General features: G+C 43.3%; 1 protein-coding gene across 1 annotated transcript in view; it reads right to left on the bottom strand.

Annotated features, from left to right (window-relative positions):
• The window catches only part of CNTN5 (contactin 5), a 2082395-nt gene that overhangs the window by 679486 nt on the left and 1382766 nt on the right, over nucleotides 1-20143 (bottom strand). Inside the window, exons 6-7 of the mRNA XM_069759184.1 lie at nucleotides 11292-11415; nucleotides 8129-8304 (exon numbers count right to left, since the gene is read on the bottom strand). Coding sequence (XP_069615285.1) covers nucleotides 8129-8304; nucleotides 11292-11415 — 300 coding nt within the window. The remainder of the gene's footprint in view (nucleotides 1-8128; nucleotides 8305-11291; nucleotides 11416-20143) is intronic.

Raw genomic sequence — 20143 nt, 5'->3', positions numbered from 1 at the left:
CTCTGCCTGCCCTGTGGTCTGGTGCCCTGGACTGTGGATGCTGAGGTCTTCAGTAAAGGTAAAGAGACTGCAACCTTGTGTCCTCGTTCTTCTCTGCACCTCTCACTATACCACCATCTACACACCAGGAGCCCTGGGGATATACTTCACCTGTGGGAAGATATACCATCTAGCTGCCATAACATCACCCCAGTGGACTCTTAAAGCAGCGTTGGTCCCCACTGACCAAATACCACCGGTGGCATCACGAACATAAACCCTTTCCCTTTAAAGACCTTTCCCCTTTTACATAGTAGCCCAGGGCCATGGACCAGGTCGCAGCCACCATGACATCCACCTGTGAAGTACCGGACCCGGTACCGAGTAAACCCTGGCCCGTGGGGCAACTCAGGAGGATGAGGTGAAACCAAAGTAGGAGAAGAAAGGGAATTATCACACTCACTAAACCAAGCAACAGTCACCGATAAATCCACCAAAAGCCTTCTCTTATGAGCAACAACTACTATCCTCTCAGACATGCAAGATATGCTAGCTCTGACGATGTGTTTCAGTCAGGACCCAGATTATATAGAGGATAGTAGTGGCTAACCATGCTGAGCTCATAGCCCGAGCTCCCAGAGCTCTTATCATGGCCAATTAACACCTGTACCGCTAAAAGAAATTCATACTGTTTAAAAAGGAGTAGGAGCAATCAAACGCTGCGGTCTGCCGGCTCCTCTCTGTCCCGGTAAACCCGTGACAGATATAAGAATGTAAAGTAGATTCAGAAGGTCAACCCCCACTGTGTTATTCATAGTCATTGGTGTAAAAGGTCAAGAAAGGGGGTTATCCAGATTTTAAAATTATTGGCTTATCTATAGGCTCGGCCATTGATATTACATTATTGTGGGGGTCCAACTATCTGTAGCTATGTTACATCTCTATAGGTTTGATAAGGTAATGATAAAATTGTCTCTTATTCTGCATTCTTGTAACAAGCAGCCAAGAGAATTCATTATGTCCCTTCTCGTTGGAGGAAATTAATGTAATGACGAATCAGCTGACATCTAAAAACTATTTCATGTTCTTGTTTCTTTAAGCTGAGTGTAGATACAAACTTTTTTTTTACAAAATGATTGTTTTGGAGCAGAAAAAATAGTAATTACCGGTCATAGTCGGAGAAAAGGAGAAAAGAATACAACAGCGTCTAACAATGTGTTGAGCAATGGCGGTATGAGATAATTGGTGATTACAGGTTGGCATTATCTCCTCTCTCCTCTCGGAGCTTTGTTTTCCCACTTTTCTACTTTCTTCAAGAAAGCAAATTATCTCCAGCTTTGGAGAACAATGGAAAATCACTATTACCCTCGAATATAGACTTATTGTCAACTTCAGTACAGTAGACCATGGGATTGAAGCTGGTGTTAGGAGACTGATATGGTGTTGTGTTACATTTACCTTTATGCTTCTTTTATATCACAATAGGAAGGTTAGAAAACAAAAGACATCTGAGATCAGACCACGTCCACTCCAAATCCAGTGTGGGCCACCAAGTAGTCAACAATCACATGCAATAATGGTCATTGTCATATTTCTGCCTTTTAAAGCACTAGGAGATATTTTTATAAACTTTTTGGTGTTAAAATAATTTAATTAAAGGGAACTTGTCTCCTTTTTTTTCTGATATAACCTAAGGCCACCACCTTTCAGGCCCATATGACCACATTCTATAATGCTACACATATGACTCCAATTTGCCCTGCAAGATAACAAATGGAGCTTTTATTATACTCACCTATGGGGCTCACACACAGAGACGAAATGTGGCACAAATGGGCCATTAAAACAGCTTTTTGGCACTAAATTTATGGTGTGCTGCTTCTTCATTTTTCTCTACTATAAGGACTGGTATGTGCCTATGAAGCTCTGCACCCAGCTTTTACTATTTTTTCAGGTGCTGTTCTCTATTTTCTTTTATCTATATATTTATCTATCTATTATCTATCTATCTATCTATCTATCTATCTATCTATCTATCTATCTATCTCTATTATCTATCTATCTATCTATCTATCTATCTATCTATCTATCTATCTATCTATCTATCTATCTCTATTATCTATATATCTATCTATCTATCTATCTACGGTATCTATCTATCTATCTATCTATCTATCTATCTATCTATCTATCTATCTATCTATCTATTATCTATCTATCTCTCTATCTATTATATATCTATATATTATCTATCTATCTATCTATCTATCTCTCTATCTATCTATTATATATCTATCTATTATCTATCTATCTATCTATCTATCTATCTATCTATTATCTATCTATCTATCTATTATCTATCTATTATCTATATATCTATACTAGCTATTGAACCCGTTCTACGCCTGGGTGGCGAGCATTTATATTGGTATATGATCTCCATCCTACCATGTGCTGCACCCATCCTGTGCCCTCATCCTGTCATGTGTTGCACCCATCCTGCACCCCCATTCTAATATGTGCTGCTCCCATCCTGCGCCCCCGTTCTGTCATGTGCTGCACCCATCCTGTGCCCCCATCCTGTCATGTGCTGCTCCCATCCTGCGCCCCCGTTCTGTCATGTGCTGCTCCCATCCTGCGCCCCCGTTCTGTCATGTGCTGCACCCATCCTGCGCCCCCATCCTGTCATGTGCTGCTCCCATCCTGCGCCACCATTCTTTAATTTGCTGCTCCCATCCATATGCCCCATACGCTGCTCCATAAAGGTTTATGGCCCCCATAAGATGCTCCATATTATATGCCCCCGTACACTGCTCCATTATGGTTTATGGCCCCCATAAGATGCTCCATAGTGTATGCCCCTGTACACTGCTCCATTATGGTTGATGGCCCCCATAAGATGCTCCATAGTGTATGCCCCCGTATACTGCTCCATTATAGTTTATGGCCCCCATAAGATGCTCCATAGTATATGCCCCCGTACACTGCTCCATTATAGTTTATGGCCCCCATAAGATGCTCCATAGTGTATGCCCCTGTACACTGCTCCATTATGGTTGATGGCCCCATAAGATGATCCATAGTATATGCCCCTGTGCACTGCTCCATAAAGGTTTATGGCCCCATAAGATGCTCCATAGTATATGCCCCGTACACTGCTCCATTATGGTTTATGGCCCCATAAGATGCTCCATAGTGTATGCCCCGCACACTGCTCCATTATGGTTTATGGCCCCCATAAGATGCTCCATATTATATGCCCCCGTACACTGCTCCATTATGGTTTATGGCCCCCATAAGATGCTCCATAGTGTTTGCCCCTGTACACTGCTCCATTATGGTTGATGGCCCCCATAAGATGCTCCATAGTGTATGCCCCCGTACACTGCTCCATTATAGTTTATGGCCCCCATAAGATGCTCCATAGTATATGCCCCCGTACACTGCTCCATTATAGTTTATGGCCCCCATAAGATGTTCCATAGTGTATGCCCCTGTACACTGCTCCATTATGGTTGATGGCCCCATAAGATGCTCCATAGTATATGCCCCCGTGCACTGCTCCATTATAGTTTATGGCCCCCATAAGATGCTCCATAGTGTATGCCCCAGTACACTGCTCCATTATGGTTTATGGCCCAATAAGATGCTCCAGTGTGTATGCCCCCGTATGCTGCAGCGATATATAAAAAAAAATACCATACTCACCTATCGTCGCTGGGCGCCGAGTGCTGGGGGGCCTGAGCAGGCGGGGACACTGGCGTGCTGTGGGGGTCAGGTGCCGGTATCGCCGCTCGCTCAGGCCCCCGACACATAGTCACCTGGCCCTGATCCAGCGCTGCGCTCGCTCTGTGTTCCGGCTCCTCTGGCTGTGACTGTTCAGTCAGAGGGCGGCGCGCATTAAGCGCGTCATCGCGTCCTCTGAACTGTGAACGTCACAGCAGAGGACCGGGACACGGAGCGGACGCAGCGCTGGAACGGGGGACAGGTGAATATAATACTCACCCTCCTGGCGCATCCCTGCCTCTCCGGTGGAGATGCGGTGTGCGTTCAGTGTTTATGCATACCGCGATCTCCTGGGAGTGTCACTCTGTGGGGTCCAGATTGCGCCGGCGCTTGCGCTTGCACAGTCTATAAAGGCTTCGGACAGAGTGACGCACCCAGCGTTATATTATAGATATCTATCGATCTATCTATCTATCTATCTATCTATCTATCTATCTATCTATCTATCTATCTATCTATCTATCTATCTATCTATCTATCTATTATCTATCATCTACCTATCTATTATCTATCTATCTATCTCTGTATAGTCTATCTATCTGTTATCTATCATTTGGGCTGCGCCATCTGACGGCTCACAGGGATTCACATGGGTAAGGACCATTCCTGTTGCACTATGACACTTTATATATTAGATATAATGCGTCCCTCTATATATATGTGGATGGATTAATGGCACTTTGCCTTTATATATAGTCTTATATGCTGCTACACATATATTCATTATGGATTGCTATAACATGAACCCTTGGACACAACTTCTTTAGGAATATGACTTCCCTGTCCGCACACAATCTGGCTTTACCTCAGGCTTACCATTGTTCGTGTCCTTCACTTTTTAAATCCTTTTGTCCATATACTTTTGTAATCGTTATCGATTGTGATGATGATATGACTTTATTGTAATAAAATATTTCTGCAATTTTTAAACAGATTTTTCTGTTCTCCTTGTCCTCTTCGCTTTTTGCATTTATATATTGGAGCATATATCTGTTGCCCTTGACAACTTTACCTATGGTTTTGAGGCCTATAGCCTTGTGTGATAGTTTTTGTTCTGATATATCCATTCAAATGATCTATCAATCGTGCATCCTTTGATATCTTAGTATTTGTGTTCATGTGAAATATTTCATCACCATTAATTCACATTGTTAAAAATAATGCAAAGCAATAATCCACTTCCTGATCTGACAGCGGTGTCATATTTAATGGCTAGCCTATTAAGGCTAAATGCCCCTACGCAAATGAAGAGGCTTCGCTGAACCCTTAAAGTGGCCAAGAGTTTGGTGCACTGTTACAAATCCTCACTTTGTTACTTGGGGGAGCACCTGAGAAAATATTGTGTAATTTATATGCAAATTAGGTATTTGGTGCACCATTACACCTCGTCATTTGCATATCGGTGTCCCTTTCTCGCTTCTGATTGACAGCGCTTGCCTTTCAGAGTGTCAAAATTCTGCCGTGCTCGCTCGCCCAAACGCCGGCAGGATTTTGAGACTCTGAAAGGGAAGCATTGTTAATCAGAAGTGGGGAAAGGACCCCTATATGCAAATGAGGAGGCGTAATGGTGCACTAAATACCTAATTTGCATATACAGGTAAATTACACAATATTTTCTCAGGCACTGTCCCAGCAACAAGTCCAGAGCTAGTACGGTTATTAATGGGGCTAAGCCCCTACAATACTGTATTGTCCATTTATAATGCATTTTAGGGGTGACAGCCTCTCTATAAAGAGTGGTGCCGCACCGTGTTGTGGAGGAGACCCTGGTGTGGCTAAATATCTTAAATCACGTGGCCAGGTTCATTCAATTCTTTGGTATTGACTAGAAATAGGCAAACTCGTTCTCAATTTCCATTAGAATCCAAACTTGCAAGAATCCAATTTGATTTGCCCAAATTCAGCAAAATGGTAGTCAACCGATCGCCATTTTGCTGGATTCGTTTTAAGGCCAGGGAAGGGGTTATAATAAGAAAAAACCTTACACCCTTTTGTCACCAGTTCTTACACTTCCTTTAATCCGGCATGGTGCGTCAATCTGAGCATTGTGATTGGCCCCATGTGGCTACTCAGGAAATAGGGTGCGACACTGGTCATGATTTGCCGCACTTCCCCATCCATGTGACCAATCACAGACCTCATAATGGCATCAAAGTCAGCAAATTGAGCATCAGAAGAAAATGGAAGAGCAGGGAGCTGCTCCAGAACCGGTAAAAAAAAGTGAGTATAAAGGTTTTTAGGTTTTTTTTTAACTCCTTCCCTCCTTATGATAATCGGGGCATGATTGATTGTCACCGAATCAAATCTGCCGATGAAATCTGAGTGAATCTGCCACAATCGAATCTTGGGCGAGTTGCAGATTTGCTCTTCTCTTGCACTGACTTAGTTGCCTAAAATAGGTGTCACTAGAGATGCGACTTTCTTCCTATTGGCAGATAGCTCATTTGCGTTAGTTTTTTCCAAGGGTTCATTGTCCGGCCAATGTCTTCTTATGCCAGTTGGGCGAAACCTCAAGACACTTGAAGTGGCCCCAAATGCTGCATCAAAGGTTCAGTATTTTGATGAACCCGAGTTTATTTCTGTAAACATAGAGTAACTAGATGGTGGTCCGATTCTAACGCATCGGGTATATGCATGTCCACGTAGTATATTGCGCAGCCATGTAGTATATTGCCCAGTGACGTAGTATATTGCGCAGCCACGTAGTATATTGCCCAGTCACGTAGTATATTGCCCAGTCACGTAGTATATTGCGCAGCCACGTAGTATATTGCCCAGTCACGTAGTATATTGCGCAGCCACGTAGTATATTGCCCAGTCACGTAGTATATTGCGCAGCCACGTAGTATATTGCCCAGTCACGTAGTATATTGCCCAGCCACGTAATATATTGCCCAATCACGTAGTATATTGCCCAGTCACGTAGTATATTGCGCAGCCACGTAGTATATTGCCCAGCCACGTAATATATTGCCCAATCACGTAGTATATTGCCCAGTCACGTAGTATATTGCGCAGCCACGTAGTATATTGCCCAGAGACGCAGTATATTGCCCAACCACGTAGTATATTGCCTAGTGACGTAGCATATTGCGCAGCCACGTAGTATATTGCCCAACCACGTAGTATATTGCCTAGTGACGTAGTATATTTCCCAGTCACGTAATATATTGCCTAGTGACGTAGCATATTGCGCAGCCACGTAGTATATTGCCCAGCCACGTAGTATATTGCCTAGTGACGTAGTATATTGGCCTGTCACGTAGTATATTGCCCAGTGACGTAGTATATTGCGCAGCCACTTAGTGTATGGCCTAGCCACATAGTATATTGCCCAGTTACGTAGTATATTGCCTAGTCACGTAGTATATTGCGCAGCCACGTATTATATAGCACAGCGACGTAGTATATTGCCCAGTGACATAGTATACAGCACAGGGCGACGTAGTATATTGGCCAGTCACATAGTATATTCTCCAGTGACGTAGTATATTTCCCAGCCACGTAGTATACTTCCCAGTTACGTAGTATACAGCACAGAGCCACATAGTATATTGCCCAGAGATACATAGTATATTGCGCAGCTACGTAGTATATTGGCCAGTCACATAGTATATTGCCCAGCCAGGTTTGTCACAGGTTAAAAAATAAAAAATATACATATACTCACCTTTCCGAGGGAGCCCTTGTAGTCCACGGCAGCTTCCGGTCCCAGGGTTGGTATGAGCGCAGGACAGGACCTGTGATGACGTCGCAGTCACATGACCGTGATGTCATGGCAGGTCCTTGTCATGCAGGGCCTGTGATGTTGTCACGGTCACATGACCGTGATGTCATGGCAGGTCCTTCTGCCACCGGAACCTGCAACGGAAGATGGCAAACGGCTACGGAGGGTGAGTATAGCAGGTTTTGTTTTTTTTTTAATTATTTTTAACATTAAATTTTTTACTATTGATGCCGCGTAGGCAGTGTCAATACTAAATAGTTGGGGACACACAGGCTTAATAGCGGCGGTAACGGAGTGCATTACCCACGGCATAATGCGGTCCGTTACCGCCGGCATTAACCCTGTGTTAGCGGTGACCGGAGGGGAGTATGCGGGCGACAGGCTCTGACTGCGGGGAGTAAGGAGCGGCCATTTTCTTCCGGACTGTGCCCGTCGCTGATTGGTCGCAGCAGCCATGACAGGCAGCTGGCGAGACCTATCAGCGAATGAATAACCGGGACAGACAGAAGGACAGATGGAAGTGACCCTTAGACAATTATATAGTAGATATTTATAAGGAATTTTACGGGGAAAGCAAAAAAGCAGAACTAGAATTCTAACAAGTGGAAAGAACCAAATCGTTACGGTATTACTCACATGCAAATTGAAGTGTTGACTCTCTACTAAGGATTCTGCCAAGGTTGTTTGCTGCTATGCACTGGTATTGACCAGAATCCTTCATCTCATTTGGACTGCTGATAATTAAATTTCCATCTATTAAAGTATAGCGATAATCACTTTCCAAGTCTATTTCTGTTCCATTGCGAAGCCATCTTAAAAAAAAAACAAAGATGGTAAAAATGAAATAGAAAATAAAAAGCAAGTTATAAAATAATAAAAAAAACAGGCAAAAAAATAAATAAATAAAGCATGTTAATAACACTTTGTGAGTGATGGGATTTTGCCAATTTCCATTTCCTAATTCCTATACTGGAAAGCATAAAAAGTGATTGGAAGTTTTGTACAAAAAAAAAGCACTAGTGTGAAAAGGGGACTCTTTAGTAAAGAGATGTAAATAGAGTGACTAATATCTTTACACAAACCGCGCCATTCTTGTCCATGGCCGTGTGTGTGGTATTGCGTCTTTCTAATGCTTAATATAATACCAGACACATCCTATAGACATGAGTGGTGCTGCATCTGGATAAAAGAAGCAAATAAGCGTTTTTTTGCTTCTTCAAGCTGTTCATACCCGAAGGGCTCATTCAGTCGTCCGATTTTTGCGTACAAGTGATTTTTAGAGATAGCACTCAAACCTGTGATAGTTTATGGGGCCATTCACGTGTCCATGATTTTTTGCTGACCTCTCGATTCGCGGAAAATTGCTGAGGCATGTCCAATTTTGATCCGAGGGTCAGATCGAAATCTGCAAAGCAAGTCAATGGGTCCGGGAAAAAATTGCACTGCACTCGTGAGCGGGTCCAATTTTCACTGAGTGTCAGAATGGAGAAGATGGAAAAAAATTTTATTTCTCCTTATACTATGAAATCTGATGACACTCGGACCACTTTCTAATTAAACTCTGATCAGAATAATTACTCCGTTTTTTTCTCGTGCACAAAACGTCAGACGACTGAATGAGCCCTGAGGTCCTAGGCTCATGGTTGGTGTGGCCCCTATTGAATGCTGATTTTTCTGTTTTCGAATAAATTTAAATTTCTTATAAAATAATATTTTATTTTTTTACTTTTCATTGTGCCGTTCGTCTGTTGTCCCTCCTGGAAATATATGAGTAAATTGACAGTCCGGCATTACCATTCCCATGTCCTATTTCTTCCAATGCAAATGGTGCAGGGACATAATCCATCCTATCAGTAAGTAGGACAGTAACACCTAGTTGTCTACTGTATTTATTCATAAATTTCCAGGTGGAACATCAGAGGAAAAGCACAATTCAGAATTGTAAGAAATGTTGTTTTTATAGAGAATGCAGATACATGTGCTTCTAACAAAATTAGAATATCATCAAAAAGTTAATTTATTTCAGTTCTTCAATACAAAAAGTGGAACTCATATATTATATACAGTAGAGTTATTACAAACAGAGTGATCAATATCAAGTGTTTTTTTCTGTTAATGTTGATGATTATGGCTTACAGCCAATGAAAACCCCAAAGTCATTATCTCAGTAAATCAAAATACTTTATAACACCAGCTTGAGAAATGATTTTAAAATCTGAAATTTTGGCCTACTGAAATGTGTGTTCAGTAAATGCACTCAATACTTGGTATCAATTACTACATTAGTGCGGCGTGGCATGGAGACGATCAGCCTGTAGCTCTGCTGAGCTGTTATGGAAGCCCAGGTTGCTTTGATAGCAGCCTTCAGCTCATCTGCATTGTTGGGTCCGGTGTCTCTCATCTTCCTCTTGACAATGCCCAGTAGATTCTCTATGTGGGTAAGGTCAGGCGAGTTTGCTGCCAATCAAGCCCAGTGATACTGTTATTTGTAAACCAGGTATTGATACTTTTGGCAGTGTGGACAGGTGCCAAGTCCTGCTGGAGAATGAAATTTCCATCTCCAAAAAGCTTGTCAGCACAGAGAAGCATGAAGTGCTCTAAAATTTCCTGGTAGACGGCTGCACTGACTTTGGTCTTGATAAAACACAGTGGACCTACACCAGCAGATGACATGGCTCCCCAAACCCTCACTGATTGCGGAAGCTTCACACTAGACCTCAAGCAGCTTGGATTGTGGCCTCTCCACTCTTCCTCCAGACTCTGGGACCTGGATTTCCAAATGAAATGCAAAATTTACTTTCATCTGAAAACAACACCTCGGCCCACTGAGCAACAGTCCAGTTCTTTTTCTCCTTGGCCCAGGTAAGACGCTTCTGGTGTTGTCTATTGGTCATGAGCGGCTTTACACAAGGCATGCGACACTTGTAGCCCATGTCCTGGATACGTCTGTGTGTGGTGGCTCTTGAAGCAATGACTCCAGCAGTAGTCCACTTCTTGTGAATCTACCCAAAATTTTTGAATGGCCTTTTCTTAACAATCCTTTCAAGGCTGCGGTTATCCCGTTTTCTTGTGCACCTTTTTCTACCACACTTTTTCCTTCCACTCAACTTTCCATTAATATGCTTGGATACAGCACTCTGTGAGCAGCCGGCTTCTTTTGCAATGACCTTTTGTAGCTTATCCTCCTCCTTGTGGAGTGTGTCAATGACTGCCCTCTGCCATGATTGTGGAGCCTAAAGTAACAGACTAAGGGACCCTTTTAATGCTTATGAAGCATTTGTAGGTGTTTTTTTTTTGCTAATTATTCAAATTTACTGAGGTAATGACTTTTGGGTTTTCACTGGCTGCAAGCCATAATCATCAACATTAACAGAAAGAGACACTTGAAATAGATCACTCTGTTTGAAATGACTGTATATAATATATGAGTTTCTCTTTTTGTATTGAAAAACTAAAATAAATTAACTTTTGATGATATTCTAATTTTGTGAGAAGCACCAGTACTTGCTGAAACAGAAAATATTGTAACAGGGTGATCCTCTCCGGTATGGATCCGAAATATAATTACATGCATAGAAATTCACTTTTCTACATTTATTTGTGAAGGTAAAATAACAGAAAGACATAATGGTGTCAATAGTACATACCCGATAATATGGAGGTGGGTTGTAAATATTGCATATATGGCATGACTAGGAGGCAATGGAAATACTGCATGAAGGTGCAAGTGACCAGGAAGGAAGAAATGAAGAATAAATGAATGAATGACTTCAACAAATGGAACTTTCATCGGATGTACCTATAAATCGGAGCAGGGGCTCCTCTCGCCTCACAATTAAGGGCCACTTTCTTCTCTCCAGAATCCATGGGGAAAATAACATTTTCTGGCTCTTGGATAAGCACTGGCCCATAATCCACACTCTCTGAAAAATGAAAATCTGCCGGTTAAAATACACAAGCATTTATTCTAATAAAACACAGATAAAAGTAGCCACAAATAGAATTTCATTAAGGGGGATTATAGAGAATGAACCGACATGAAAGTACCAAGGTCCACTTGTAATTATGGTTACCATTACCGGAAAATGTATCTATCTATAGATCCTTTGGACTTACTCAGTGGTCCTCCACAGCCACCCACACAGCCAGACATACACTAGACCTCATCTTCACCCGCCTGTTCCCCATCTAATCTCACAACCTCCCCCTTCCCCCTACCTCACCTCCATCCACTCACCCTCTCATCCTTGTTCTCCTCACCCGCCCCCATGTCCAGCCACTAGCACATCCTCGCAGAAACCTTGCACACCTAGCCATTCACAGACTCTCAGACTCTGTTCTACCTCTGTCCTCCATATCTTCACTCCACGATACAGACAGCGCCACTGCTTTCTACAACGCTACCCTTACATCAGCCATAGACTCAGTCGCCTCACTCATGCATGGCAAAGTGCGACAAACCAATTGGCAACCCTGACACAACAATATCACCAAAATACTTTGACAAGCATCCAAGGTCATGGAGCAGCGTTGGAAGAAAACATGCCTGCCAGATGACTTCACTGCTTTCAAACAAGCTACACTTGCCTTCAAATTGGCCCATACCTCGGCTAAACAGACCTATTTCACAAACCTTGCATCTTCATTATCCTACAACCCAAAACAACTGTGCAGCACATTCAACTCTCTCCTCCACCCACCACTGCAACCTCCAACTCCCCTCATCTCTAGCGAGGACTTTGCCACCTATTTCAAAAATAAGATCGACCAAACAAGGCAAACCTTTACTGTTCCACCTCCCCGACCACTCCATATATCAGACCTCTGCCCTTCCCTAATAACCTCCCTCTCCAACATCACTGAAGGAGAGCTTACTCACCTCCTTTCCAAATCACACCTCACCACCTGTGCACTTGACCCCATGCCTTCCCACCTGCTTCCCAACCTCACTAACATGCTCATTCCAGCCCTAACCCACCTCTTCAACCTATCGCTATCTTCTGGTACCTTCCCTTCTGCCTTCAAACATGCCACCATCACACCCATCCTCAAAAAACTAACCTTGACCCAACTGCTATGCCCAGCTATCGCCCCATATCACTGCTCCCGTTTACTTCCAAACTCCTTGACCAGCATGTCCATGCTCAACTGTCATCCCACCTCTCATCTAACTCTCTCCTTGACAACTTCCAATCTGACTTCCGCCCCACCACTCCACCGAAACTGCCCTGACCAAAATTACTAATGACTTACTCACAGCCAAAGCTAACAGTTCTCCATCCTCCTTTTTCTTGACCTGTCCTCTGCCTACAACACAGTGGACCACTGCCTACTGCTACAGATTCTTTTTTCCCTTGGCATCAAAGACCTTGCCCTGTCCTGGATTGCCTCATACCTTTCCGACTGGACATTTAGCGTTTCCCACTCCCACACTACCTCCTCATCCCGCCATCTATCTGTTGGAGTCCCTCATACCCTTGACCTAGGACAACTCATAAAGTCTCATGGCTTCCAGTACCAGCTGTATGCGGCCCACACTCTCAGATCTAACTCTCTGGCCTAGATGTCACCTCTCTGCTGTCCAGAATTCCAGAGTGTCTATCAGCCAAATCCTCCTTCTTCACCTCTCACTTCCTAAAACTCAATGTAGACAAAACCGAACTCATCATCTTTCCTCCATCTTGCGTATCTCTCCTACCCAACCTATCTATTATGGTAAACGGCATCACGCTCTCTCCCGCTCCTGAAATCTGCTGCCTCGGAGTAACTCGTCTCTGCCCTGACCTTTAAACCACAAGTCCAAACTCTTGCCACCTCCTTCTTGCCTCCAACTAAAAAATATTTCCAGAATCCGTCCTTTCCTCAGTCCTCAATCTATTAAAACTCTTGTGCATGCCCTCATCTTTTTCTGCCTTGATTACTGCAATACCTTCCTCTGTGGCCTCCCCACACCTTGCACCAATCCAGTCTGTCCTCAACTCTGCTGCCCAACTAATTCACCTCTCTCCTCGCTACTCCCCTGTTTCTCCCCTCTGCAAATCCCTCCACTGGCTCCCAATTCCCCAACAAATCCAGTTCAAATTACTAACACTGACCTGCAAAGCCATCCATAACCTGTCTCCTCCCTATATCTCTGAACTAATCTCCCAATATCTTCCCTCATGTAATCTTTGATCCTCCCAAGACCTCCTGCTTTCCTCCACACTTATTCGTTCCTCACACAACTGCCTCCAAGATTTCTCCCGAATATCCCCCATCCTCTGGAATTCCACGCCTCAACACATCCGACTATCCACCACCCTTGGATCCTTCAGACAGAACCTGAAAACCCATCTCTTCAAGAAAGCCTACAGCCTGCAATAACCATTCTGCCGCCTCACCAACCACCCGAGCTGCTGCTCCCGACCTTCTATCTCTTCCCCATTATCCTGTAGAATGTAAGTCTGCAAGGACAGGGTCCTCTCCCTTCTGTACCAGTCTGTCATCGTAAATTAGCTTACTGTAAACAATATCTATAAGTTTGTATAATTTGTTTACTGTAAACGATATCTATAACTCTGTATGTAACCCCTTCTCATGTACAGCACCATGGAATTAATGGTGCTACATAAATTAATAATAATAATAATAATTATAATAATAATCTATCTCATGTCTATCTGACTGGGTCGGCCTCCACCAAGCTGTGGCGTAATGGCGGCTAACTGTTACGGCCGGCAGGCAATCTTCATCAGAATAAAAAGGAGAAAGTTGTGGAAGGGATGCATGATCAGCCGGTCTCAATAAGTCATGTCAAGACCTCAGGTGCAACAGGAATAAAAATTATCTTTTACTGGAGCAGTTGTTGATGATGATGATGATTACAGCTCTCCACAGTTATTCATTACACTGAGCCAACAGCCCCTCATGGTGTGATGACCCCATCTCTTTCCAGCAATGTGTAGCGGCTCTTCTCACTCCCATTGTATACCGCACTATATATGCATTAACACCTCTCTTGTGATGAGCGAATATACTCGTTACTCGAGATTTCTCGAGCATGCTCGGGGGTCCTCCGAGTATTTTTAGTGCTCGGAGATTTAGTTTTTCTTGCCGCAGCTGAATGATTTACATCTCTTAGCCTGCATAAGTACATGTGGGGATTCCCTAGCAACCAGGCAACCCCCACATGTACTTATACTGGCTAACAGATGTAAATCATTCAGCTTGCGGCAAGAAAAACTAAATCTCCGAGCACTAAAAAATACTCAGAGGACCCCCGAGCGTGCTCGAGAAATCTCGAGTAATGAGTATATTCGTCACTACACCTCTCCTCTCAGCCTGGACGGACCTTGGCATCCATGGCAGCTCAGGCTTACAGGAAAGTACCTCAGCTCTTTTCCCACCACTGACATCTAAGGATTGCATCAAACATCTCTCCTCTGATCCTGAACTGACGTTGTCTGGCATTTGGTCAGTTCTTGAACCGCACAGGACACTATGTCCTTCCGGCTGCACAGATTTTGCTGGAGTCCCGATAGTAACCACAGCAAAGGCACAGACTGGCCTCCTTGATCTACAGCACCACTCACTCCCAGGGGCGCAGGCTTGCTTCTCCTGGGCTAAGTAGTTCTTCTTTACGGGCCGCTACCCACCAGACTTCATAATAGACATTACACTAATTACATGTGCATGTGTAAAAATGACTGAAGAGCTGGCTTCTCACACCATCAGAGTTCACAGACATTTGTGATGCCTGACTTTGCAGGCCGCCACATATCTATCTATCTCATATATACACCTATCTGGAAAGTAGAAAAATATAAAGCACCACACCAGCGTATTCATTTATTTTATTTATTTTTTTATATGAGTTTCACTTTTTGTATTGAAGAACTGAAATAAATTAACTTTTTGATGATATTCTAATTTTGTGAGAAACACCTGTATGTAACCGTGTATTTCTATGTCCCTGTATTCTAAAGGGGAACTAGAAGTCTGATTTTTATTCTCCTATAAAACTACTGAAAATAATGAAAAACAATCACAATGATGTCCTTTTTAATGCATTTTTTTTAAATTAATAAACATCTCAAATCAGCAAAAAATAGACATATTTTGTATCCCAGTAATCATAACAACCCACACAACATAGCAAGTAATTTATCGTGAAAAATAACGTGACTAATTTTTTTTTTCTCCATTAAATCCATAAAAAATGTTATGAAAAGGTAACACTGAGACCATGTTCGCATGTAATGTAATGTAAATATGTTTTTTCTACTGCTTTTTTCTGAATATATTTTCGGCAGTTGTCCACACGACCTGATGCAATCACAATTTTCTCAGAATATTGTGTTTGTTGCGTTACTTTTATGCATTTTATCCATTATTTGATGGACTTTTGCTGCAGATGTGAAGCAGCCTTTTGAACTCTTTTGAATAGTACAGAAAAGCTTTGATTTTGATTTTAAAGTTTTCCTTGCATGCGTGTTTTTGAAGCTGCATATAGAAACCTATAGAGAACAAATGCGCTAACACTGTTGAGTGCAGCAGCGTCTTCAGACACACTGAGTGCAGAATTCTCATGAAATCACATCCACTTTACTTGTATATTTAGGTCTTGTTCACATGTAGCGTAATTTCTGAGTTGCTCTTCTGCTGCTTTTTTTGTACAGAAATTCTGCTGCGTTCAATTGTCCAAGCAAAGTGGGTGTAATTTCATGAAAACTGCACCCACTGTGCGTCTAATGATGCTGCTGAACTTTTGAGTTTCGGTGCTTTTTTTCCCAAGAGACTTCTATGCGGAACCTAAAAAAATGCATGTAAAAACTGCAGTTACTTTTTTAAGTGCAGAATTATAGCTTTTCTGCACTATAAAAACACTTAAAGGGAACCTGTCAGCGGTTTTGGTCGATATAAGATACGGCCACCTCCTTTCAGGGCTTATATACAGCATTCTATAATGCTGTGGATAAGCCACCGATCCGACCTGAAAGAAAAGAAAAATAAGTTATATTATACTCACCCAGGGGGAGGTCCAGTCCAATGGGTGTCGCAGGTCCTGGTCTGGCGCCTCCCATCTTCTTACAATGCCGCCCTCCTGCCTGCTTCATTGCTCCCCGACACCGCGCTCCTGCTCAGGAGTACATAGCTGACCTGTTGAGGGCAGAGCAAAGTACTGCAGTGCGCAGGCACTGGGAAAGGTCATAGAGGCCCAGCGCCTGCGCACTGCAGTACTTTACTCTGCCCTCAACAGGGCAGATAAGTACGCCTGCGCAGGAGCGCCATGCTGGGGAGCCATGAAGCAAACAGGAGGACGGCATCACAAGAAGATGGGAGGCGCCGGATCCGGACCTGCGGCACCCATCAGACCGGACCGCCCCCCGGGTGAGTATAATAAGACGTATTTTTCTTATCTTTCAGGTTCAGATCTGGGGGCTTATCTACAGCAGTATAGAATGGTGGCCGCATCTTATATCAGCCAATAGAGCTGACAGATTCCCTTTAAAAACGCGGCTTCACATCTGCACCAAAAAAGCATCAAATAAGGGGGAAAAGGCCTAAAAAGTCCAGCCAAAATGAAATAATCAGAAAAAATTGTTATTGTTTAGTTTGCAGAAAGCAGAAAGCAAAGTATTTACACAACGTGTGAACAAGGCCTTATGGATGCAAAAAAGTCAGATGTCTTACACTGAAACTTCATAAAGATGAGAAAGTTCGGGTGACTTTGATTGTGAATGAAGGAACAAGAAACAAATCCTCAGGTCCCAACTAGAGATGAGCGGGACGCACCGATTATGTCGTGCTGCTCTGGGTGATCAAAATCCATGAAGGCAATGCCCATAAGGTCAGAGTTTCGCAGTCTCCCGTCCAGCTACCAGTACCACTGACCTGGAACCTGGAGCAGAGGCCTGTGAATCTATCCACTTATCTAATCCCAACTGACCCAGATTCAGCGGGACAGTCCGAGTTTTAGGTCTACGCCCTGCGGTCCTGGGTATCTGCTGAATGTCCCTCACTGCCACCGCCCCTCTGGCATCTCCTCCTGCCAGGTTAGAAAGAAATGGTAAATGGTAAATTTTCGGTGTCACGCCACGCGTGCTGCATGGTTTGTCCATCTTTCTGTTCTTCAAAAGTACATCAACATAACATTTATCATAACATCTTGAGGGGGTGCAGATCATTCTTCCACTCTCTTACAGTCATGAACCCCGATATGTTACGATGGTCAACAAAGTCCATGTTCAACAAACTCCTTGAGTGTCATTTATTGTTTTCCTTTACTTGAATAACACAGTTTTTCCTATTTCAATTTAGTACTGCAGGCTTTAGCTCACCTCGGCACACTGTGATTTCACCCATGCCGCCCGCATACATCACTGCATCTCTATAATTACATGACCAAACAGAATTCTAAAATGAAACAATATAATATGCAATCCAGCAAAACTGTCACCGAGAGATTAAAAAGAGATTTCTTGCCACGATGCTGGTCGCTCTTTTCTAAAATAGATATTTATAGCTGTTTACAACACAGAATTATAAAGCACTTAGGATCCCGCTATGGAGACGGGTGCTGCATTTGTCAAAAATCACGAGGCCGCTTTCACTATAGAGACAAATAGATGGGACAATTGTGTTCTGCATTCAAAATGTCGCACTCACTGAGATGTCTGCACAACAATGGGATCAGCTCCAATTGTACAAAAACATAAGCCTTACGTAGGAAGCTGCTCAAATTCTCAAATGCACTTGATAATATTAATTATATTAAAACATTTCAGTAAATTAAAGTATAGGTTTATAGCAATTATTTGACATTGGGATTTACTTTTACTCTTTTTAAATTTTATTTACTAATTCTGTGGCACTAAGCTGCTTGATGTTAGGTGTCAAGTTCCTGCCTCTGCACAGGGGGAATCTCAAACTACCTCCACTGCTGTCTCCCATTCTTCTCCAGCCGCAGTGGAGCCTGCTCAGCGGAGACGTCGGTCCCAGCATCTGGCTCAGGCAGATACCGTGCACTTGGTTACTGCTGCCCTTCCAGGCTCAGCCATTGTAACCAGCACTGTTCAGTGGCGAGCAGACGCTCCTGGGAATAAGTCCTGCTTTTCCTCTACTGAGCATGCCCAAGGGAAGACCTTTCATTGGAGGTCAAGGGTCACATGCTCAGGTCCTGTAGCAGCTCCTATTGGACCACTAGGAAGGTCCTTGAGTGCTACAGCTATAAAAGGTTTGCATGGCAGCACAGCCATTCGCTAGTATAAACTTGATAACGTGTGTATGTTGATGAATGACTGTCGATGGATGAAAGCTCCTTAATCATTCTCATTCCTAGTGTTGTTGACTGCACGCGAATGGTGGAAGCTATCTAGCGCCCGACAGTGCTACCTGCACACCTAGCACACATTACAGTGCCTTTTGCAGTGCCCGCTTATACGGCACTGTGCGCAGTTAATGCGTTTTCCTGACAGCCTGTCAGTGTAGGGTGGGAATTCCCGTTTGGACCCTGCACCTGACTTGGGGCATCCTCAGGGGCGAGCTCAAAAGCCATCGAGGGTCAGAGCGAGTCCAACCACCAGATTAGTGGGGGTGATTCATAGGGATCCCACAAGTGTCTTGCAGCTGCACCCTGTATCTGATAACAGGGCGCAGCGTATTTTAGTGGCTCTGTGAAGCAACAGAGTTCACTACTATTCACACTGGGTCAAGTCTAACCCACGCGTGAACAAGGGTCCATCTGCCATTACTTAGCAGCAGGTACATCTCTGCACGGTGGACTCCGGGCTGCGAACGCACCTCATATCTACCTCTTCATTATTTGGTGCATTCCGCTAGCCCTAGCACTTGAAATGTTATTTTTTTTCTTCATTTTATAATTGTGCAAAATTTTTGCAACTTTTGGCCTGGCCTGGTTTGCCAACTTTAAAAAAAAAAAAATTGAAAGAGCTTAGTTAAGAGGGGGGCATGGCCCACAAATTTCACAGATTTTTCACCTAAAAGGTGGCACAAAATAAGACAGATATGGATTTTACTGGAGTATATTTCTTGTAGTGGCACACAACAACTGAGAGATGCAGCAATTTTTTTAAGAAGCAGTGGCCTATTCATTAATTTAGCACATATTACTACAGCTCACCCATAGTGATGAGCGAGTATACTCTTTGATTGGGTTTTCCCTACCAAGTTCGGGTGGTCTCCGAGTATTTGTAACTGCTCGGAGATTTAGTTTTTGTTGACTCAGCTGCATGATTGACGGCTGTTAGCCAGCCTGAGTACATGTGGGGGTTGCCTGGTTGCTAGGGAATCCCCTCATGTATTCAAGCTGTCTAGCAGCCATAAATCATGCAATTGAGTCAACAAAATTTAAATCTCTGAGCAGTCACAAATACTCGGAGATCACCCGAGCGTGTTTGGGAAAACTCAAGCAACGAGTATACTCGCTCATCACTAGTCACCCATCATCAAGACTGGGGTCCAAAATGTCAGCCTTGATGAATCTTATGGCTACAGTCTAGAAACTTAACATATCTAGTAGAGTTGGTGCGAATTGAATCGCAAGACCAGGTCCAGATGTCACATCAATGTTCTGTGGTCACTAGAAGGAAGCATGAAGAACCACTTATTATCTTGTGCATCCATGGCTCTTCTTTTGATTAGTTGATTAGG

The sequence above is a fragment of the Ranitomeya imitator genome, chromosome 3 (genome assembly GCF_032444005.1).
Source record: "Ranitomeya imitator isolate aRanImi1 chromosome 3, aRanImi1.pri, whole genome shotgun sequence".
NCBI classification, from domain to species: domain Eukaryota; kingdom Metazoa; phylum Chordata; class Amphibia; order Anura; family Dendrobatidae; genus Ranitomeya; species Ranitomeya imitator.
Note: the sequence above shows the minus strand (reverse complement) of the source record. Positions and strands in the feature narration are given on the sequence as shown.